Raw genomic sequence first — 24,629 nt, forward strand, 5'->3', positions numbered from 1 at the left:
GTTTCGCATGTTTTACAATGTCGAATCAGATCGAATTTTCGTAACATTTCCTTTGGTCCTGCCATTACTATTCGAAGTTGAGGGGTTTGTTGTGTACCTACGTTGTTTTGCACTCCCGTGTTGTTTTGAACTCCCACGCTATTTTGCACTACCGTGTTGTTCTGTACACCTGCGTTGTTCTGCACACCCACGTTGTTCTGCACACCCAAGATGTTGTTTCCGACAGTCATGGTATTTGGTGAAGAAGGGTTTTCGTCAACCGAAGCTATCCGTTTCGGAAGTGTATCTCGGACGAAGAGTTCACTCCATGCTCGTGCTCCTTCGGCACTCCGAGCCGTGCAAGTTAATCCTCTTCTGTCTAGATTCTCTTCCCTTGGCGTATGCAAGTTCAGAAACTCCTCCCTTGCTTCTTCCACCAATTCTACCCGCTGTCAAGTCTCCTCCAACAATTCTTCAGTGCTACGGTGTCTGTCAATAATTTGCTGAAACCTCCGTCTACGTTCGACTTGTTGTGCCAAAATTAGATTTTCCTACATGGCACGTATTTCGTCTTTTTCCTTCAGCTTATTCTTATTCTTGTTCAACTGATTCGGCATTTAGTCTTCATCTGTCTACCTGCGTACCAAGTCCATCAGGCAACGGCACCAAATGTTTACCGTACTGAGTAAATGAATCAACACATACAGACAATAGCTAAGAATAGCAGAACTCCTTATTTTATTCGCATATGCCAAAGACATTACATTATGCTTACGATGATGATTACAATGATCCCAAAGAGTATAAATATTTTCCAAAGAACCTTCCCGAAAGGGTCTGTCGGCTACATGACAAGAAGCTTCTTGAAGGGATCCGTCGGCTACATAACAATAACCTTTCCGAAGGGACCCGTCGGCTACATAACAATAACCTTCCCAAAGGGACCCGTCGGCTACACAATATCTACCGACGACATACCTCCTGTAAGCTACACAATATTTACCTACGACAGATTGCACCAACATTGCCACAAGAGTAATATTTATATCAGATACAACATAATTACTTAAGTGATATCAATGTCTCTATTACATACATAATTTGTCATATCAAGCATAAAATAGGTAAGTCTTTTTATTTTGAATTAAGTGCAAATATATAATCCAGATCATATGGCATATATCTAATTGCTCAATTAAATCTATATACATTGTTTCTTGCGCAATAGCATGGTATGCATATATTGATATTATTGATCACATGACTTGAATGTCCAAAAAGGATATTATAGATTGTAATTGTTAGAGTAATCGAGAATTCAAGGAAGTCTCTAATAGCTGGTGTCCAAAGGTTAATTATCACAAATCACAAGTTGTTCCAAGAGTAAACATTACAGACAAGCTACTTTTAGACAGAACTATCCGATCATGAACCACATTTTGATTCTTCGGGCTATTATTGAGGAGGCTTGTCATTTCTCCTCAAAGGCTTCCTGCTGTACAATGAACCTCGATTAAGAATTTAAGATAACCCATGTAATGTACACCATTATGAATTTTATAAATAGTAATGACATGAGAGCAACATATTTTAATGCATGTATTGTATTTAATAATCCAAATAAACAAATATGATCCAATAATATTAATAACAATGTTGAATGAATTATCTAAAAAAAATCTCATCCAATAATACATACAAATAAAATAATAGTCCTAATTCTTATCTAACTCCTATCTAATTTTTATCTAATTACAATAAACTATAATATTACCAACATTAGCTATATAAATACATACAACCATTTATAAACAGTCACGCCTTTTAAGAAGGTAATATATATAAGGTATGCATAGCATACCATGGAGGTGGCGCGTACAAAAAAAGGAAAATGGTGAATAAAGTAATAACAAAAAGCATATGCCACGGAAGATGTAGGACCAAAACTATGACGTGGACCCCATGCACAAGTAGGAATCAAGTTAAGATATATACAAGAATCTATAGTTTCTAAGGAGATAAGTATTGAAGGAAGACTTTAAAACCAAAGATATTAAGTGGACACGAAAGCACAATCTTCAAAAAGGAAATAAGGATGAATTAGGGTGTCAAACCACATGATTTGACCATCAACACTGGAGGCATACGAGTAATTAAGAGGGGAAGTCACATATACTTCAATTGTCGGCTCAAGAGCTGATTAAGATATAAATGAATTTTTTTTTAAATGTTCTATTCAAATTTTTCTTTTTTCTTTTTTTTGATAGGCAATCAGCTGAAGCCTAGATTATTTATTATTATTGTTAAGATTAATTATTATTGTGTTAATTTAGAGTAGATTTGAACCCAAGACCTTCCCAATGGGAGGCTCACAATTTACTGTTGCGTTGTAGACTCTAACCTAATGTTTTATTCAAATATTATTCATGGGTGTTACAATTATGTGATATATATCCACATATATATAAATGATTTTTTATTCATTTATGTATATAAGTAAAAATCAAAAAATTTCCAATATATAATTTATATATAGATGATCATTTATAATCAATGATATTAACAAGATAATTTATAATGAAATCAACATAGCACCTTATAGGGAAGAGATTGATCTAATCTCTAATTGTGTCAAGTTGAAAAATTGATGATATCCATCTCGTTGACACAACTATGATTTCTATGATCTCTATAATGTCGTATGAGAGATTGGTTATCTCTGTCTAACCAACATGCTTAAGGAATCTCTATAATGTTGGTATGTGAGATTGTTGATCTTCATCGGACTAACTTAACTAAGATTAAGGAATCTCTATAATGTTGCTATGTGAGATTGATGATCTCCATCTCACCGACATGCCTGAGATTAAGGAATCTCTATAATGCCGGTATGTGAGATTGATAAAATCTCAATCTGACTGATATGCCTGAGATTAATGTGCCAAAATATTCCGATGATAAACATTTACATATGTGAGTGAACTTGGATAGAGAATGTCCCATCCAAGAAGAAGCCTTAGTGGGGTGTACTCCAAAGAAGACAATAGAATAATTAAGGGTTAGGAAACCTGATCTAGTGACACCCTTGAGGTTTAGAGTTAAGATAGAGGTTAGAATAGTATATTTGAACTTGTTATTGTTTAATTTTGACATTCATTTTGAAGGTAGTATTTGTCCCGAGCTAACCTTAATAGTGGGGGCATTACATGCTACTTCTTGGATTTCATCAAAGCATTTATACCTAGGACAGTCCTTTTCCAGTGACTTTGCGGCAATAGAATCTATGAGACTATTCTAAATGCTATCATAAGACTAGACAAGTGGCTTTGGGTTGCATTAAGACCCCCTGTGCAATTTTTTACTACATCAGTAGCACCATCAATGTCAAGAAGGGTTGCCCTCTATCCCAGACTTTGTTTGGTACTTACATTAATAAGTTGGAAGCATTTGTTCAGCAGCGCTCTCTATAGAGGGATGGTTATCTTCTACACCAGGTTCTGATTTCTATCTTGTTTTGTTGATGATGTCCTTGTGGCCTCAACCTAGGAGGGGTTAAAGAGACTTCTTGATTGTCTAGCTTCTTTCTGCAATATGCAGCAGTTGACTATTAATATGGGGAAGACTGATTTGATGGTCTTGAATAGTCTCAAGGCCTCTCACCTCTACTTCTTCAAACAGGTGGAACTTGAGACATATTCTTCAATTACATACCTGTAAATTAAGTTCTCATCCTCGTTTCAACATGAGACCTGCCCTTTAGTCGTGCATCAACAAAGGTAAGGCTCATTGGCCCTTCTTGAGATATGGTACTTAAGGTATCACTTCATAGAGTCCAAATTGACTCTTATGGACACTTTGATTGGACCGACTATTATCAATGGCTCTATTATGTGGGGACCCTCCTTATTAGAGTTATATTGGGCCTCAATTAACCAGGTTCTGACTCTTCTTACACGCATCACGTACAAGTAGTCCACTTTGCATAAGTTAATTATTACTGAGTTTGGGGCTTATCCATTTAGCCGTGGGGCCAGCTTTGATCTAGTCTGGTCTCTAAGGTTTTGTTGATTATGTGGAGGGGATTCACATGTACATCTAACTTGCCTACTACTCTTCTGAGTCTATGGCTTTTGTTTCTCAGGACCAGTTCATGGTTTGTAGACCTAGGCTTTACCCCTTCTTGGCTCTACTGGGATTCACGATGGAGCATCTGCCCCATAAAATACCTCACTCAATGCCCCTCCCCGTCTCCTCTGTCATAAGCAGGATCTGAATATGTGCATCAGAATTGATATATACAAGCAGTTTACTTAGACCACTTGGGTTAACCCTCACAAGGAGCTTCACCCTAAGATGGCATTGTATGTTTAGTACTTTCTTGAGACGAAGGACAGGCTCATTGTTCGTCCTTCTACTTATGTCACCATTGGTTGCATTTACTCTGGAACCATCTCCGTTCTTTTAGAGTAGGTTCACATCAACTTTGCATCAAGACCAATCATCACCTTGATCAACAAACAAGATTTTCCAGCTCTGCAGCATTAGGGAGATTGAGTTAGAGATGCATTTCATCTCCCACTACCCTATCTACTTCGAGATCCATGGGAAATTCTATTGCCTTTTAAGGGAGGCATGGTGTCTCTCCACTTTCTTTAGGTTCATGAATTAGAGGTGCTTAGCACTTTATCGTCAAAAGGCTATGAAGATTGGAGATAACTTGCTCCAATACAGTATCCCCTGAGCCAACATTTTTGTCAGCTTATCACCTCCTTCTTCCCTAGGCTCCTTTCAACGCATGGTACCTCCTAGCCTTACCAGATCCATGAAGCCCTGGAAAGATTTTTGTTCAGCAGCGGCCTTCTTCCTCTTTCAAGATTCTGTAGAAGTGGCTCGGGCCATTGCTAGTTCTATGGCTTACTCACTTTCACTCTAGGCCAGCGGGGAAGGTTGGGGTTTGGGATTTCCCTATTGGTTCTCCTTTGCCCCCTCTCTATGCCCTCTCTCACTCTCACTTTCTTTGTTGTTGTTTGCTTTTGTTGTTGGTGATGTATTGTCTCAAACATTGTTTGGTGTCCCTGTTGTGGGCTGGCCTCTTGTTTGCTGTTCAGCAGTCCCTTGAACTCCCTTTAGGGTCTTTGTTGGACATTAATACATTTATCTTTTACATCATTTCTCTATCATAATATAGTGCTATTGTGGGCTCAGTTAATTACAATGTCCAGTGCATATCTACTGACTTAATTTCCCATATATCAAGTGCAGATTTATAGAGTAAAAGACTACCGTTTTTATTCAATGTATTTTTAATCCTTGAGGAATTAGTTATTTTAAACATTTTGGACTTTGGGTGTCTGGCATTCACCATGTTTCTTCCTACTTCAGTTTTCTATTTTTAAAATTTATGATCTTGGGCTTTGAGTTTTGAGGTCCGCCTTAGTTTTCCTCTCTATCTTTCAAGTTTAAAACTCATGGAGTGAGTAGTATATATAGAAAATTATCCATTTTGGAACTTACCCAATAGTGAGGGCTCTGTTTACCACCTACAACTTAGATAATGATGATATGAATATGTAAAAGGCTTCTTTTGAAAGACAATTTGCCTCCATCTCCTTTCACATTGAAAACAAACAATTCCCCTGAACTGATTAATTCTGAAATGTTTTTTAAAATGCAGTACCATAACAACTTGGAACTATCTCTGATTATCACAAATTTGTTGCATATGTGATTCAGTGTCATTTTACAGCATAATTTTCTCATGCAGCTCTTATATCTGAATCACTAGATGTTTATGTTTAAACATAGAGACCTATGTCTTTTCTAATCAGTTCAATGTTTTATATTCATTAATCAAGGATAGAAGACATGTATTTGTTGGTCCCATATTAGTGAGCCTACATCATATTCAGAAGACAAACAAAGAACATTAAGATAAGCCATTCCATGAGTAAATTTGACATCATTTACTCTCCACAATGATCTTTGATGGTTTTATTTGAATTCAATGTTCATCAATAAGAAATCTATACTGTTAGTTTGCATTTGCCATTAGAAGCTGGTACTAGATGAAGCACAATCTATAAAAAAGACAAGCATCATAGTGCAAGAGGTTCCAGGAAGGTTAGATTTTCAAATGAAAGCAACTGACAAACTTTACCTGAATTTCCTTTTGCAATACAAGAATCAATTTTTGCAGAATAATAAAGATGCCACTCAAAGCAGACTGTTGAGATTGTCAATCTTCCATGAACTATGGATGTTTACCATAGGTTAAAAGGGATACTTATCGCATGTAGTACAGTAAGATATAACACAGAACAGATACTTTATTCATATATGCTATATGCACTTCAATGCTTACAATATGACTACGATGATGTCTCCAAGTCCCTTCCGGACGGTGTACATATACTTTGTCAGCCGACTGGATGGTCCCGGCGGTGTTTTTGTAGCCGACGGAATGATCTATCTGTCTATTTTCATTGCCGGAAGAATTGTTGAGCTTCTCATTGCCAGAGGAGTGGTTTCAGCGAAAGATTGTTCGAGTTTTGTTTCTCATTTGCGAAGGAGAGATTGTTGAGTATGTGTAGAAGATGGATGTGCGGGGTTTTCTAAAAAAAAAAAAAAAAACGACAACAGATTCAAATTGTTCTGAATGAGTTACAGATGATGCCAAAGGAAAGGGGACACATCCGTGGTTACCAGAAAGAGTCTGGAATCGGCAGAAAATGGCAGAAATGGTGTGTGCCGTGCATTTCTGTGTGGGTTGCGAAGTGCTAATTTAGTCTTGGCGGCGAGGGGCGTTGCCCCCTGGACCCCCAGTCGTTGCGGATATCAGTCGTAGGAGTCTAACCAGTTGAGAAGAGTTGAAGTTGCTGCGGGCATGGACTTTCTGTGTACCAGAGGCACTGGGAGTAAGTGTTGGCCGGGAGGCTGTCTTGGTGGATGCATAGAGAGCTCGAGAAGAGTTGATCATCCAATTGGAGTCAGTGCAGTGACACTTGGCTCAGGGTACCGAGGAATTGAAAACAGAGAAAGCAGCACGGGTGGCTATCAAGGTCAGCTTGAGGAGACAGTATTGTGTTAGCAGAGGCTACAGATGTAACGGGATGAATGTGGAAGTGATGTGACAGAAGCAAATTTTTTGTTGTAGTCACTCTGTTAATGTATTTTGTTTGTTAATTTGTTTAAGATATTTTGTAATTGTCATCCGGAGACGACTTTTCTTTTTAGGGGGGATGGTGTCAGCCGACTGGATGGTCCCGGCGGTGTTTTTGTAGCCGACAGAATGATTGTCGTCGGTGTTTTGTATTTTGTAGCCGACGGGTAAATAGTTTGTAGCGGACATAATGTTTGTGACCGACGGACTCCTCTGGGTTGGTTCGGCGGATAGTATTTATATCACGTCTGGGATAATTGTAAATCATCTATCATCTACTATTACTGATATTGGGAAGCATAATGAATGTTCTGGCATATGCAAATATAATTCTGCTATTCTGTTCCATTGTCTGTATGCGTTGATTTCTTTACCAATACGGTAAACATACTTTCCCAAAGGGTGACTCAACCGTCACGCACCCTTTCGGATACAATTCTACCAATCAGCTACAATATAGATTTTATCAACAACATCATCCCCCCAAAAAAGTAAAGTCATCTCCAAACAACAAAATAAAGACACAACTCAAATTTCACTAAAACAACTAATTACATCCATGTTTAGATATTAAGAAGAGGGATGCATCCCTGGTGTAGTGGTCGTCCGTGCCCTAAGCTCATTCAGCTATGCTCGGAGCTTGTACACTTGTTCCTTTCATACTTCCAATTCTGCTTCAGCCTCCAACTGAAGCTCCAAAGTTGATTGCATTATTTCAGCAATCTCTCCCAGCTCTCTCTCTTTCTCCTCTACCACCCACTCCTCAATTGCTAACTATTCCTTCTCTATTGCCACCTTATGTAGCTGACTCTGTCTGGCTAACAATGCTGCCCTCTCGGATTCCCAAGCTCCCCTCTCTATGGCTAGCCTAGTAGCTGACTCCTCCTGAGTCCTCGCCGCTGCTACCTGGTTTTCCTAGCTCCTCTAAAGGTTGTAATATGCATCCCTCTGGATCTCAACTATCTCCTAAGTCAAAGCCTCTACTCGGATCTCCCTACCAAGATCTCTCGTAGTGGCCCAATCCCGGCACATCTCTACAGTCTCCACACTCGGCCATCCCCACTCCTCAAAACCAAATGTGAAGGTCGTCAGGCATCCTACTCTCATTAAGGATCTCACACTCTCTAGCTCTCTTACTACTAAGTCCAAGGTCTGTATTTCTTCAAAGGCCACTACTTGGCGAGCCCAAGCTGCTAAAGCCGCTATATCAGTGAAGAATGCCTCTTATCCCTGATTCTAGCGCTATTGGAGGCTGCTAGTGAGCACCCATAACCCTCTCCATTGCTTCTGCCATCCGCTCAACAACGCTATGTGGTAGTCCATCATTTTGTGTCAGACGATGCTCCTCCACCTGTGCCTGTAGAGGGTCTTGCTCCGAAACTACTTCTCACATAGGTGTGTGCAAGTATGTCACTTGAGGCGTTGGGGTACGATGAAACCTCGTACTTAGGTACGTGCTCAACCTCTAGGTTCTACTCTCTCTGTCTGATTCAGGTGAAACTAACAATGTTGTATCCATCGTGACCACTGCATCTGAACCCACTACATCCAAATGAACACCTAGCGTCCTCAAACCCTCGCCCGTCAGTATCTCTATCACTCCTTCCTGAGTACCTATCTCCTCATCAGGTCCAACTACCTCAACCCCAGCCTCTGGCAAAACCTCACGAGCAAGCTCCATCATTACCTCTAGAATGGTTGTCTCCATTGGTGGCGGATGTGCCTCTACTAATGCTTATGAAATAGCTAGTGTCTCCGCAATAGGCTGAATCGCAACTAAAGCCAGAGCCATCACTACTAGCTGCCTGAACTAACCAAACCCCGAAATGCCATGTATGCCTATAGGAACCAAGTGTGTCGTCGCTGAAAGTGCAGGCAGTGGAAATCTCAACGATGTAGTTGTAATTACTTCTACCTCCTCGTTTTCTTCCTCCTCCCCATCGGCCCCACTCTCTAAAGAAGTCTCCTCGAGACCACTATCAATATTTCCTCCGTCTAATCTCGGTCATTTCTGTCGACTGTGGTCTTGGTGCCAAGTGTATCAAGATGCCTCCACTGCATGATCAGGGGTTCACCTGGCGCGAGTGGTCCCGATTTGGCCTCTAGTGCATCATTGGGATCATCTGCATTGTTGCCTCCAAGAATAGCCCGATGGCATAATGTGGCATGTAGAATGTCTTGTGTTGTAGTGTCATAAATTCATACATCCATTCTGCCAACAATGCAACCCAATCGTACACTCTTCCATTTAGAATCATGTTCATCATTGCCACCTGTGGGAATGAAATGTCTGAAGCATGGCTAGATCCTGTGAGGCAACTTTTTACTACATCCATAAGACAACGCTAGTGGCCTTCTTGCATGTTGGATTTCTTCAATCCTCTACCCCTCGACGCGTCCGTGAGAGCTTCTTGCTCCGTCTATGTCAAATCCCCACATACCAACTGTATCAATTGTGTCTTTGCCTCCCCACTCATCCTTTTTGGTTTGCTATCTATTTTCCTTCCCCCTTGTGCATGACAAGGTATCCCGAATACCCGTGTGAAGTTCGTTGGTCTGAACGATATTACCAAATTGCAACCAAGGTAGATAAACGTACTGATTCGAGAGAACCTATCATACGTTTCTATCGTGAGGCGTAAAAACACTTCATAATCTCTAATACAGAACACAAGCATTTGTATCACCCATTCAACCTGTGCCTTCTGAATGTTGGCCTTCACCGGATGGTTATCAAGTGTCTCTTGCCACCACTTCCTACATTCTACTCCATTCAATCCTTCAAATGCAACATTCTGTGCTATGGGATTATTCGTCGCAGCCGACTGTGCTGGTTGCCTCCCTTTCTTTTTCCTTGGTCCTGTACTTGTTCCTCCTGCCACATGGGCTCCGGATGGCAAAGTCTTTACATTCCTATTCATGGCTGCAATTGTTGTTGAATCTTTTTCCAATTTTTTTCCAAGCTCTCTTGCCAACTGAATGCATAACTGTTACTTTTTTTGTCATTTTGTTTTGAATAAAACCAAACCGATTAGGTCAGTTACACTGGTGTAGTGATCGTTCGTGCCCTAAACTCATCCAGCTCTGCTCAAAGCTTGTACACTTGCTCCTTCTATACTTTCAATTATGCTTCAGCCTCCATCTGAAGCTCCAAAGCTGATTGCATCATTTCAGAAATCTCTCCCAACTCTCTCTCTTTCTCCTCTGCGACCCGCTCCTTCTCAGCTGCAAACTGTTCCTTCTCTGCTGCCACCTTCTATAGTTGACTCTATCTGGCTAACAATACTGCCCTCTCAAATTCTCCGAGAATGCCGCCAAATGTTTACCATACAGGTTAAAAGGGATACCTATCGCATGTATTACAGTAAGATATAACACAGAACAGATACTTTATTCATATACGCAATATGCACTTCAATGCTTACAATATGACTATGATGATGTCTCCAAGTCCCTTCTGGACAATGTACATATACTTTCCTGAAGGAGTGATTCAACTGTCACGCCCCCTTTCAGATACAATTCTACCCGTCAGCTAGAATATAGATTTACCGACAATAATGGATGTTGTAGATGATGCAAGTTTTGAAGTTTGCACATTATAAACTTCACATAATCATATAAATTTGATTATTTAATTTTTAGATTAATAACAGCTATAAAGCTAATGTCATCAAAAGGAAAGTATCCTTTTTTGGGATAATATGAATGTTTTTTGTTTCGAGTTTCAGAAATTTTTCCAGATAGAAAGCTGGCTCTTACTCTTATTCTTGAAAATATAACTATGCAGTTCATTAATACCCATGTTATAGCAAGTGTAAAATACCATAGGAACAGAATATGGTTGCATGTCTCCAGCATGGCAAAGAAATTTCAAATTTTGGGAACTAGTTCAGGACATCTCTCAAATGAGTGAATTCCATCACACACCTTAAATTAGCCAAAAAATGGGAAATATTCCTGATATGGTACCTAGAGAGTTTGTATGTCTCAGGGGCAGACTTTTATTTTTAAAATAATGGACCTCCCAAGAGAAAATTTTGTCCTCGTCCCAGAGTCCCTAAGACTCCATGTAGCAACCCCAGCACCCTGAGAGGCAAGGGATGTATCCTTAGGGAATGCAGATAAATGTTAGTGTTGGCTGGTAACTAGAGCAGAAGGCAACCCTCCAGCAGAACTAATAAAAATGACTAAATTGTTACCCATGTCATGTGACCACTAACACGGGAAAATATATCGTGAGTAGTATTGATGTATGGATTTCCTAAGAATATCTATAGGGTCAGAGACTTCAAAAATGCCTTCATATGCTTTGGAAGAGCGGTTGGACAATGTAAAAAATACAAGTCTGCATGAACGAATATTTCCAGATGAATAAGAGAGCACAATGATAATAATGCTTGCAGGCAATGTAAGTACTGATGTCAAAATCTAAATCTTGAATAGTTGCACCTTGATCCTTAAAGTGCACCTGTCCTGCAAAACACAGATCATAAAGAAAATGGAACCACTTGTTTTTATAATTTAAGAAAGCCAACGTACGGAGCATGCAATATTTTAATACAACCCACCACAAATAAAATAATAAAGACATGCTGGCTTTGGTAAAACTTTTGTAGAATCTATATGCTATGACTCCATTTTTTTGAAACCTAAGTGCTTATGTTCTACCTTGATCCTTGCCAAAGATTACAATCAATTGGTGGAAATGAAAATATCTCCATGTTTAATGACGTAAACTACAGATAATATCATTTTATTTTGTTAAAAGGCAAAATTAGAGACGAGATCATTTAGACAAAAAAATCATGAAAGTCTTATCCACCTGATCAAAATCAACAATTCGAATCCTCCCCACTCCTGAACGAAGCAGCATAGTGGCAGCATGACTGCCAACCCCACCAAGACCAATAACTACTACAAATGATTTATTTACTTTCTGCTGGGACTCTAAGCCAAAAAATTGAATATTCCTGTTGACAAGATTAAAATACCTCATGTGAGCTTTTAGCAATTAGTTGAGAAGAATAATTAATTTGAATTTCTAAAATGAATTTGTACAACAAAAGATTTGTCATGAGCCAGTATTTGGTAGTCATTTTGCTTGGAATTGCTATTAATCTAATTTAAATGAGAAATCCACATTATCTTTGTCAAATTAATCAAAAAAATTTGTTAAAAAGCAACCATTGTCTCATCAAATATCATTGTTTCACATAAGTAATCTGTAATTTTTTGCATTATTCTTGCAAGAATTATCCTTTAAAAAATACAGTAAAACATTACCAAGAGTTGAAAAAACTAAAGACAGCAAAAAAGCAACTTTTTGTCATCAAGGATCTTCCTCTTGCACTCAATATAAGTTTAAGGCCAAACCCACTAGTCACAAATTACCAAACAATCTATCTCTTATACTTAATTTTATAGAAGACCAGCCCACACATCCTATGAAATTTAGAGAGAGGGTACACAAACAAGCACAAGAATTTTATTGGAAAGGTGATACTTCTTATTCAAGAAAATCGATAGAAAAATGGGAAGACCCTCCTTACAGAGACATCTTATTCAAGTCACACACAGTAAAAACATATTTGCTCATATAACAAGGAGAGAGAAAAATCATACTATTAACTGCTCTAGAGGTAAATAGCAATCATGTTATGTGGGTAACAGCCATCTCAAAGTCTACATTTCATGCTAGAGTACAATTCCTTCTGAGTTGATTACACCATGCATTTTTTATAGTGTTCTTCCATTTCCAACAAGCTAATATTACAACTATGACATTTCTTATCTCTGCCACGTTTGATTTACTTGCCTCTACTATTTGGGTTTCTGCTCTCCTTTCTATCCCTCACCGCTCCCCTCCCTCTCTCAAGTCTAAACGTCGGAATACTTGTCCCATGAATCAATGGTTTGATGCTGATTGTAAAGCTTTCCATCACTTTGTTCACTCTACTTTTGAGACTCATTCTCCTACCTTCACCCACCTGCGTTTATCTTACTTTGTTTTCTTCACCACAAGAAACGTTCTTTTGCCTCTTCTCAGTGCAGATCTCTTTGCTCCACTCTTATTCAGAATCCCCAGATCTTCTAGTGTACCCTTTTCCCTCGGTATTACCCCCCCGCCCTCCATCCTTGACTTCCACTCTCTGACCTCCCACACCATTTCTTTGTATGACATTCCAGGGCAGCCACCTTTTCATTTCACTCCACCTCCATATTGTCATCTGTTCACCCACTCTAGTATTTTTGAGGCCATTAGATCCATGAGGTGTAGTAGAGTGGCGGATGAGGAAGGTTTCCAGATGGAACTTTTCAAACTTGGTGCTTCAGTCCTTGGATCCTACCTTCCTACACTCTTTAATAGAGTGGTTTGTATTGGGTTTCCTGAGTCCTGGTCAGACATGTGATTTATCCTATTCATAAGTCTGGGTCTGCTTCTGATCTAGGTAACTACAGGACTATCATGATTGGGCATACTTTTGCTAAACCTCAGGCCACTGCTCTAAACACCATGCTATCTAGAGATCTTGACAGGAGAGGATGTAGAGTTAAAGGCTAGGCCAATTTTCAGGCAAACTATCAAACTATGGATCATGTCTTCATGCTACGAGCTATTATTGAAGAGCCTAGGCACCTCTTTGAGAAAGTCTACTGCTGATTTGTGGACTTCCATAAGGCTTTTGATTTTGTTCCTAGGATGGCCTTATTTCAGAGACTTAGAGAGATTGGGATCTCAGATATGTTGTTGACTGCTATTATGAGACTATACAAGAAGGTGATTCATAGACTCAGGACTGCGGAGGGTTTTTCTGTTCCGATTCAGAGCACCATTAGGGTGAAGCAGGGTTGCCCTCTTTCTCCCACACTGTTTGGGTTCTATATAGATGAGCTCGAGGATTTCCTTGGGAACTCCACACAACTTGGTGACAGGTGTTATTTACATCAGGTTTTGATCTCCATTCTCTTTTTTGCAGATGATGTTCTCTTGGCCTCTTCTCCCGACAGTTTACAGAGACTACTTGATGGTTTGGCTTCTTTTTGTGATCAGTGTCAGCTCGTGGTCAATCTGACTAAGACTTGGGTTATGAGTTAGTAAGGGCATGGGTTCACTGGCCATGCTTGAAAGAAAGTGCTTCAGACATCATTTTCAAGACATTTCGTCCAAGTTGTCCCTCTTGGACTACTTGGTTCGACTGACCATTCTCTATGGTTCGGTGGTTTGGGGACTTTCTCTTCTTGTGTTTGATTGGGCCTCTATAAAACATGTTCAAACATTGCTTTTACGACGTATCATCAAATGTCACAAACTTATCCCCCATAGCATTGTCTTGGCCGAGTTTGGAGCTCATCCTTTCAAACTTGCGGCCATTTTTTTGACTTGATATGGTTCCCCCATCGGCTTCGTGGCTTTATGGATTTGGAGGTCGACCAACACAAATTCTCTCATCTAGCGTATTGTTCTTTTGTTGTGATTGTGAGATCCGACACTAGCACTAGATCTCACTATTGGTATGCTCAGGCCACCTCTCTGTTGGGTTCGATCGGGATTGAGATTGATCATCTTCCCCCTTATCAATTCTTGTTGGATGCCCCTGCACACCTTCCCTCACAATAGGAGTTGAATGAGTATGTCAAGCAGGATATCTATAGACGGCACATTATTACTACCTAGCGTAATCCTCCTGGTAGATTATGAACTAAGATGGCCTTTTATGTTGAGCATTTTCTTGAGATTCATAATGGTATTATTGTTCGCCTTGCCTATATTTATCAGCGCTGGAGTCACACCCTACGATTCTCTTTGGGCTCCTTCAAAGTTGGCTCACTATCTTCGTGCCTGGACTAATCACCATATGGTTAGGGAGGATCGGATTTGTCGATTGTGTACTTTGGCGGAGGTTGAGACTGAGACCCACTTTATATTTTGCTATCCCATCTACTATGAGATCAGAGGGAGATTTCAATTCCTTTTCAGAGATAGTTTTTCTCTTTCAGCATTTTGTTCTTTAGCTATATTGACCAACGATGTCTTGCACTCTACCTTCGAGAGGCCACCTAACTTTGCAAGCATACCTTGCAATCTCACTCATACCTAAGGGTTATACCTCAGATCAGCTCAGTAACACCTTTTTCTCCCCCTTGTCTCCACTATGGGGCGTGAAAAGGCCATCCAATATCAGTCATTCCAGGTCAGTCAAACACTACACCAGTCTTTCCAAACAAAGGCACTCCTCCAGTGGTTCACAGTTATATCCTTCTATGACTGGTTTCTTTGTACCAAGGAAGGATCCTTAGTTCTTACCTTGACTTCTCTGGCTTTGTGTCTTGTTTTGTTTCTTCTTAAACAATTTGATGCTCCTGCTTTGGGCAGCTCTTTTGTTTGTATGCTCAGTCCCATAAACCCTTGTGGTTTTTTGTTGGACATTAATATTATTATCTTATCTTATCTTTGTAATATATTGAAGAAACTTAGTAATATATAATTATGTTTTAACATAATAAATATTTTACAATAAGCAATCCATCCATCGACACATAACATTTTTTTCTGCTGATCAATGCACATTCTATCTTGTCTCAATTTGCAATCATCAAATAATCATCTATATAAAAAGATGAACAAGATTTCTCTAGTTCAAAGAGTTGAACTCTCAGTATTGAAAAACTAAATGATAGACTACTCATTGCGTAAAAGAAATTTGCAGATATATTGATAGATAACATTGCTAATATGGATCTGTCCATATCGAAGCAGGAGTATGCAATGGTCCAGCTAATCTATGAAATAGTTTTTCATTCTATCAATATTAGGAAGGCATTGTGAACATCAATAAATATCAAATAGAAGCATATCCCCCATTGACAACTTGAAGATCCTAGGTGGCATGATGTTGGAAGAAGCTCACTTCTACCTCCACACACATCCTCATAACAAACATCCTTGTATGTTTTCCGTGGAACTCTGTAAGTACACTTTACTAGAGGTTTTATGTGTTTCCCAAGGGACTTTATATTTAATCTTTAAGTTCATACTAGAGATGAAATTAAGTCAATACTATGGCTCATACATGCAAATCAAAAAATGCATACATTGCACTATGCATGGCATATATTCCAAAGCACAAAAACAAGCAATCAATCCTTTGGAAAAATAATGTAACTGTTAAGTCCTGAAATTTGCACCCTACTAATTCAGTGAAATGAATTGAAAATTTCAGGTAAAAATGGAATCACTCATAGGTAGTGGGATTTTCCTATGGAACTGAGTGAATCTCCGGGTTATAGGTTGGTTCCTTGTAATAAGTACCTAAACTCTTATTACTGAAATGAACTGAACTTTATGGGAAAAGGGGAAGAAATACATAAATGAACACCTAAAACTGAATCTAAACTTAGTAGGTGATACACCGAAACTTGTGGATATTGAAAATATGACTGTTAACAAACAGTAAGACTCTCCTTGTTGACAAACACTTCAATCCTATACTGGTTTGCATCAATATTTCATAATAAGGTCCTGACAATGAGGGCTAAGGAGGATGAAGTCATTCACATAACTATCTCAAAAATAGAAGGGCACAAATTAAAACCTACAAAGAAAGTACAAACTGCAACTAGGTGATGGATGAGACAAAATAACAAGGAATCTTAAAGACTCGCTTTCCACTTTATCAATCAAATACTTTCACACATAGAAACAAAAAGGAAAGAAGGCTAAATTTCAAGCAGGAAACTGTCACAAAATGATTCAGTCCATATATTGAGTATCCCAAAACTAAATTACAAAGAATGCAGAAAAATACATCAAGGACAAGAGAATGTCACAAAACTCTCCTCTGCATAATCACAACTCCCTAAAACCAAAGAGTTCAAGAGACTAAATACAAACCCCTTTGGATCAAATTCATGAAAGAAGCCTCCAAAAGGGGAGTCAAAACTCATCAAAATGATGACTAACACACACATAAACTCCACTAAGCCATTAAGGAACCAATGACTCACTTCTAACTGCCCATAAAATACTCCAACTGGTCATAAAGACCCCCAAATTGATTGGGCAAAGTCAAATTCGACCCAAACTAATCCCTAACAATGCTCATGTTTCCAAACTAAACCAACTGCTTAGTCAAAAATATAATGACTCAACCTGTCACTCCCTAAACACATGTCGATTTTGACTTGATGACTTACAAAATCATTAATATCAAACTAGCTGATATAATCAAAATAATAAAGACCTAACATGACTAAGGATTTGCATTGAAAGAGAATGAAATAAAAAATGGTTTATAAGACACCATAGAATATTTCATTTTACATCATAAAGACTATGCAAAACTTACTACTTAGAAGTCTTTAATAAAAATAAAACTCCTTAAAACCTTTAAAAGGTCACAACATAATTAGGAAAGGAGTAAAATCTCATTACAATGCCATCGGCCTTCAAAATTTATGCAAAGGAATTAAGGAACTTATATCTCGTTTCAACCCTAAAGCTTATTCATTTTGCACATTGTATTTTTTGTGGAGAGCTCGGCTAGGGTTTGGAGCCTCAATTTCCTTCATCTGTTGCACCTTGATGGTTAAATCTAGGGTTTTGAAAGCTCATTTTTTCCATCATTATGAGTAATCTTGTTGTTGTCGTGGGCTTCTAGAGTTATTTCTGTGGTTCTAGAAGCATGAATACTGAAGTCTCTTCTGGGGTTTTGATAGTCTTTTCTCCATCCACGGCGTCATTATTAAGTTGACTTCTTCATTGTAGCTGTTCTTTGATGCATCTTATGATCTTCTCCCCATTCTAAGGACTATTCTATGTTTTCAACAGTGACTGAGTCTTTAGATTTGGAATCATGAAACCACTTTTTTGTTTCTTTCTAATGTCATGACTAGGAAGATATTTTTTAACTGCTCGTGAAGATTCAACACCAACTTGGAGTTTTGCGGCTGCCATTAGTTCTCCAATACATTTTATGGAAGTTATATTTGTTCATGCATTTGGGTTTTTATATCTGCAGCCATTGACTAGGTGTTGTTTTTCTCTTTCTGGAATCTCCATTACTACTATTCATGTCGTGGTTGTAAACAGGGGTCTATTTTCTTTGCCATTTCTTCTTATGAAAAGTGTACCTCTGCTATTAGAACCGTGGGTCTTCAATAGTGATGTTTTTTGTTTAAACATGGGTGACATTCTGAAGCCGTTACATCTAATGCCTTGCCTTCTTTTGATTTCTGGGCACGTTTTTGTTTAAATACGTGACTCTTTCTGACATCTTCAAATGATCTTGTAACTCTGTGTTTACTTCATTTGTTCAGCTAAACTCCAACAGCCATTCATTTGGTTTCTCTTGACGCTTGGCCCTTTTTCGTGAACAACACTGATTGATTTGGAAGTCTATAGTTGTTTATCAAAACATTATTTTGGCCATTTCCTATGCTGTGACTTGAAAAATCTGTTTTGATCATAGTAATGAGACTTGCCACGAGTCGGGCGAGTCATCCGAGTCGGTGAGTCAAGTTACCTCAGCCGGGTCAAAATGACCCATGACCCTGGCTCGGCTGGTCAACTCGGCTAACTCGCCTGACTCGGCTAACTCAGCTGACTCGGCTAATTTTTAATTTTTTTGCCTTTGTAGTTACGTAATCGATGTATGTTATGTATGTGATCAAATTACCTTCTACTTTATGATGTTATTGTGTCTTTAATCTTTATTCAAGAATGGGTGCATGGAATTAATTTAAATCCCTAAATTTCAAGGGTTTTATCACTTTGCCGAGTCACTACCGAGTTCGAGCCAGGTCACGAGTCGAGTTACCCTTGCCGAGTCCGAGCCGGCTCCGAGTCTCGTTACTTTGGTTCTGATAATTCTGTTTTTATTTTCTGGGTATTGTAGTTTTGAAGTTGAAGCTTTCGAAAAGACAATTTTGTATATTCCTTTTGCTAGTAACCTAATATCTTTGCCCAAATATTATGCATTTTCTTCACAACATGTTTTGCCTTTAGATGAACCAGCTGTTGGAGATTCATTTGCTTTGTTGTGTAGAGATCATTCTTCACCCATGCGGATTTTCACTCAGCCTGAAACCTCCATAAGATATATTTCTTGTATTTGATCACCGCTAGACATTGTATCAGTATAATTGTTGGGGCTGGGTTTTATCTGTTGTATATAACCATGCTCTTTTTATTGGATTTTCTTAAAGCTTTTCTTCATAACTGGGTGCTTTCTCACCGTTCCATTTGCTGGTGTTGTTATATCGATCATCTTTTCTGTGGATGTCTTTAAGGCTTACAACTACAACCGTTATGAAGATCTTTGAGGTTTACATGATCTGGTAGTATTGCAATTCTGAATGATATTTCTAAAAGTTTCTTCTATTTCTGCTTTGAATATTAGCCTTATTTTCCAGGTTACTCTTATTTGACAAAACCCCTTGCTGCTCCTTGAAATTTTGATCCATTTGTATAGAATGTAATTATGAAAATACATTTCATTGCTGCAATTTCTGCTATTTATAGTTACTTTCCAGTACATATATACTCTGTAACAGCAACAGTAATAAATTTGCATCTCATTTATGTTCGAAGAAATATTGCAATATATGAGCACTCTGCTTGTAGTACCCCTCCTATAGCATTTCTGATGGTTCTATGCTACCCTTTTTTTGTACTTTTTCTTCTCAAAACTAAAAATTAAAGCTCCTACTCCTTGTGATGTTTATACTTTATTATCATATTCTTGAGCATAGAACATAATTTCTAATGTATGTGTTGTACTACAAAATGTAGGTAACAATACGAAACCTTTTTAAATTAGTTTTGCATTTTTTTCACTCTAGTTCATTATTTAATTGGTTAGTATTGATCAACCAATCAACTCCAATTAATATAATGAATCCTTTTACTAAAGGCTTTCGTAAAGTCTTTTTTGGTTTTTTGTTTGTCGAGACTATGCTTGATTTTTAACGACTTCAACATCCTTTCTTTTGTTTTTTAGTGTGTTTCTTGGTTTTTAGTCATGTGATTTTGCTCAAGTCATGGCCTTCGGTTTCCCCTTTGATTTGATCTAACATAGAGCTTAATCGAAGTTGTCAATCAAACAATATAGTCATTTTAATGCCAAAAAAGTGGACCTTTTTGATACAACAGCACGAATTAAAAATATCATGTTATATTTTTAATTTGACATTCACTTTTTGAAAAAAATAACTCAAATTCACTTTATGTTATGTTTTTAAGTTACTTTATCAATTAAATTTTCACTTAAAGTAACTATAGTGCACTTTATATTATATTTTTAAGTTGAGTTTACTTTTTGATTTTCCACTTAAGTGACTATATTAACTATATAGTTGAATTTAATTTTTAGCATTTAAATCAAATGCTCTAGTAAATATTACTTATTAAATGATATTTACATTTTATATTGTTAATATGATATGTAAATATAATTTATGTCTCATTTACATAATATTTTGTTGAAATAAAATTGACATATGCTAATTAGATCACTTAAAGTCATCAAAAGTGGACCTTTTTCATGCCTTTTCATGTAAAATCCATCAAAAGTGCACCTTTTTCAAAACATTGCATGCAAAATTCAACTTAGAATGTAAAGTAACTCAAAGGTGGACATTTTTTATGCCATTGCATGTAAACTCATTTGAAATGTGCAATGACATAAAAAAGGTGAGCTTTATAACTTAAATATGCCATTGCACCAAAAAGTTGAGTTTTCACTTAAAACATCCATACACCTCCAAAAGATGAGTTTTTAAACTAAAGACACGTTTTTAATATATGCATACACCTCCAAAAGGTTCCATTTTGCATTAAAACACATGCTCTTGCCCTTCCAAAACCCATTTTTGGAGAAACTTCATGTAATGAGCTCTTAAGAACACGTTTTTGGTGTTTTTGCTTCATTTCCTCCATGAAATTTCTTGAAATCTTTTCCATTGGGGTCATTTTTGCAAATCCATGTGTTTCCAAACATTGAGCGTTGAGATTTCATTCTAAAAACAGCTTCTACACGATGATTTTCAGTCACATTTTTCTCCAAAAATGTCCATTAAAGAGTGATTTAAGTCATGCTTTGGCTCAAATAGAAGTCGTTTTGGCATTTCAATCCATATATATACTATTGAAGAACATGTTGTTGCCATTAGATGTCAAAAAAGCTTCATTTCATGCCTTTTATGAATCATTTTTTTGCTAAAAACGCCCAGAAAATTGGAGTTTTTATCTAATTTTATGTGTTTTTTAAATCACTATTTTGTATTTCAATCCATGTATTAGCATTTGGAGAAGTTGTTTTTGCTTTCACAAGTCAAAAATGACTCAAAAACATGCATTTTTTAGCCACGTTTTTGCAAAAACAGCCTAGAGTTTTGTATAAAAAAATCATGTTTTTGTTCAAAAAATGGCATTTTCTGCCCATACCTTTGATCAAGAGGGGTTTTTTTTGAGTTTTAAGGCATGCTATTGTCTTTGAAAACAATGTATTTGGCATTTTCATGTCAAATTCGAACCTGCATTGCTCATTAATATTCATTGAATGCAACTACAGAAAACATCAAATTATTGTTTGAGAATCCAGATTTGGAGGAGAATTGGTCTTTAAAGTCTATGATTATTGCTATTTTGGCTCATAACCTCCAAGTAAGTGGACATTTTCAAACTTGCTCTTCAATTCATGCTTATATTGCTATTTTCATGCATATTATGGCTTGTTATTGCACACTTGTCTATATATAAGCCATGAAAAGTGCATTTTTCATTTAAAAATGTTGAAAACTCTCATTTTCACACTTTTGGAATTTCCCCAAATTGCAAATTCGAATATGCACTTGAAAGCAACTTTCTTGTTGACATGTTTGAGTTTAAGACCAAAGGCATGTGTTTGTTTTGTGCTTGTTTTTCGTTGTTTGCTTGTTTGTTTTTCGATTTTTCTTCATTTTGGAGAAATTGCAAGTTCTTTTCCAAGAACTTGTTCATGTTTCATTTCACTCCACCTTCCATTTCATGCAAAAGTATCATCACATTCCATTTCCATCATTCAATGTCACAACACTTCGCATCTCATTCGTTAAATGTGATTACATGTTTTTCATCTCATTCATCATCCGCACATGCATGTAATCTCATTTTTCACTTCCATTTTCAATCATCTCACTTTTCGTATCCACTCCCATGACACGATTACATAAGAAGTCTTGCGTGTAATTGCATCTCCAAAATCCGTTTTTGACTTAAAAGTCACTTTTTGAAAAGTCAAAAATGTCATATGCACGTTTTTCCATGTATTTTGACTTCACCTTTTCGACCAAGACAAATATAAAGTTCATTTCACCTCAAGTTGCATTGCATTTCCATCTTTCCATATGCATTTACACCTCCATGTGAAAAACACACGTCATTCCACTTCTTGTGTCATTACGCATTAGCATGCCATCTCACTTTTCATTCCTCATTACCTGTTGTATATACATGTAATCCACTTTCCGTGCAATGACATCTTGAAAGCCCAAGTCAATTGTTAAACTCAAGAGTCTTCACACGCATTCCCATGCATTCCACTTTCATGTTTCAAAGCATTTTCATCCTTCCAAGCACTTTTGCTTCAAAAAAAAAAATTAAAGGTGTTGATTGAAAGTTGTTCGGAGTTTACATCCGAACACCATCAATAAGGTTTTCAAAGTGTCAAAAACTCCAGTTTGTGTTGATCTACAAAGGAGAATTCACGACAAGATTTTAAATGACAATGGACAATTCATCAAAGAGAGTTAGAGTTTATCAAAAGATGCAGGACCATGGTTATCAAGGTGAATGCAGTAGCACAAAATACAGGAACTCCTAATCCTGTTGTCATCTAGGAATGCATCGCCAAGTACAAAGATCTTCAAAACAATCCTTAGGATTATTTCAATTCTCTTTCGTCTTTCTTCTTCCTCTTCTTCTTTCATGTTTGTAATTGAAGAGAATGTATTACATGAAAATGTGTAATTATATGTAAAACGACTTACATGTGTAATTACATGTAATGCGAGTTGCATGTGCAGTTGCATGTAACCCAATAATTTCTCTCATTAGTCAAATTGGGTCAAAGTTGGTTTAGTTGCTCCCACTTTTTCCTCCATATTTTTCTCAACTCCTATGCCTATAAAAAGGAGTGCCCCCTCATTGTAAAAATCATCTTTTGTTGTATGCAAGAAAGCTCTACCACACTTGTGCAAGCATAACTTTGGTTGTGTAGTACGAATTTGGGAGAAAAGTGAATAAAAGAAGCAATTAGATTCGAAGCTTTGACTAGAAGAAATTGTGATATAGCAAATTAGAAGCTTTGACTGTAATTTGTGCCTATTATCGTTAATTCATGTTATTATTGTGTGTTCAATAATAGAGCATAGTGATTTAAGAAGCAATCGGAGCCGAAGCTTTGACTGGGAGCGGTTGTGGCAATACATAGACTAGGAGCTTTGACTGTAGCTTGTATTGTCATCTCAAATTCATGAAAAATAGTTAGAATTCCCTACTTTTGGAAGTCTTTGTGCCCCAATGGTAGAGTTTATACTTATAGAATAGGTTAAAACAGGACTTAGAGCCAAACTGGTGCACTTTCCATTAGCCTTTGAGTTAGTGACGGTTTATTGGTATCACCGTTTACAACTTTAGATAGAAGTGTAGTTTGAGGTTTCATCTTGCCCATCACTTGCTCCACAAGTAAGTGGATTCTTTTCTAAAAGATAAGAGGAAAGAATATTGGTAACGCCCCTTACAAAATCTCTCAACTTCTTTCTTACCTTGAGTTGATCCAAGGAACGGTGAGAAAGGGGAGTCTTCCCTTTAAGGTAGGAGAGACTCTGTCTCACAGTCTATGGTTGGTCATCCTATTTTGCGACTAGATTTTACCCAAAACTAAGGTTGCAAAATATCCACCCAACAGTTTTTTGGCGACTCTACTGAGGATACGATGCACATTTGAAAGCCTCATGCTTTCACTTGAAGCAAATCTATGTCCTTTTTCATCGTAAATATTCATTGTAATTGTTTCACGCATTTACCAAGGACATGTGAATGGCCCAAGGTCCTTGGGGAAATGTTTTTGGACCGTTGAATCTAGCTCCGCCTCTACATGATCTTCTAGATGGCTCACAAAAGAACTTCCTCAAGTTTTTTGGTGATGAACAACATCTTGATGAGCATATTGCTAGTTTTTACATTGCATGCAGTGTTCATGCTATTGAATATGAGGACATGTATGTAAGGTTGTTCGTGGAAACTCTACAAGGTGCGAATGTTGATTGGTTTTACCATTTACCGCCATGTAATATCACAAACTAGGCTACTCTCATAGCCAAGTTTGAGAAAAGGTTCAAGCTTCCTGAAGATGCTCATTCATTATTGGCCCAACTTGCTCAACTGAAGAAGTCATCTCATATGCCTATGCATGAATTTGTAGCTCATTTCAACAAATTGACACGAAGA

The 24,629-nt window shown here is 37.6% G+C and overlaps 1 protein-coding gene across 1 annotated transcript in view; it reads right to left on the bottom strand.

The window, feature by feature from the left end:
• LOC149574925 (NAD(P)-binding Rossmann-fold superfamily protein) overlaps positions 1–24,629 on the bottom strand; it is a 230,827-nt gene that overhangs the window by 153,282 nt on the left and 52,916 nt on the right. Inside the window, exon 4 of the mRNA XM_089814774.1 lies at positions 11,964–12,111. Coding sequence (XP_089670900.1) covers positions 11,964–12,111 — 148 coding nt within the window. The remainder of the gene's footprint in view (positions 1–11,963; positions 12,112–24,629) is intronic.

This window comes from Cupressus sempervirens, chromosome 2 (genome assembly GCF_028749045.1).
Source record: "Cupressus sempervirens isolate cs-2001-9-10 chromosome 2, ASM2874904v1, whole genome shotgun sequence".
Classification (NCBI taxonomy): Eukaryota; Viridiplantae; Streptophyta; class Pinopsida; order Cupressales; family Cupressaceae; genus Cupressus; species Cupressus sempervirens.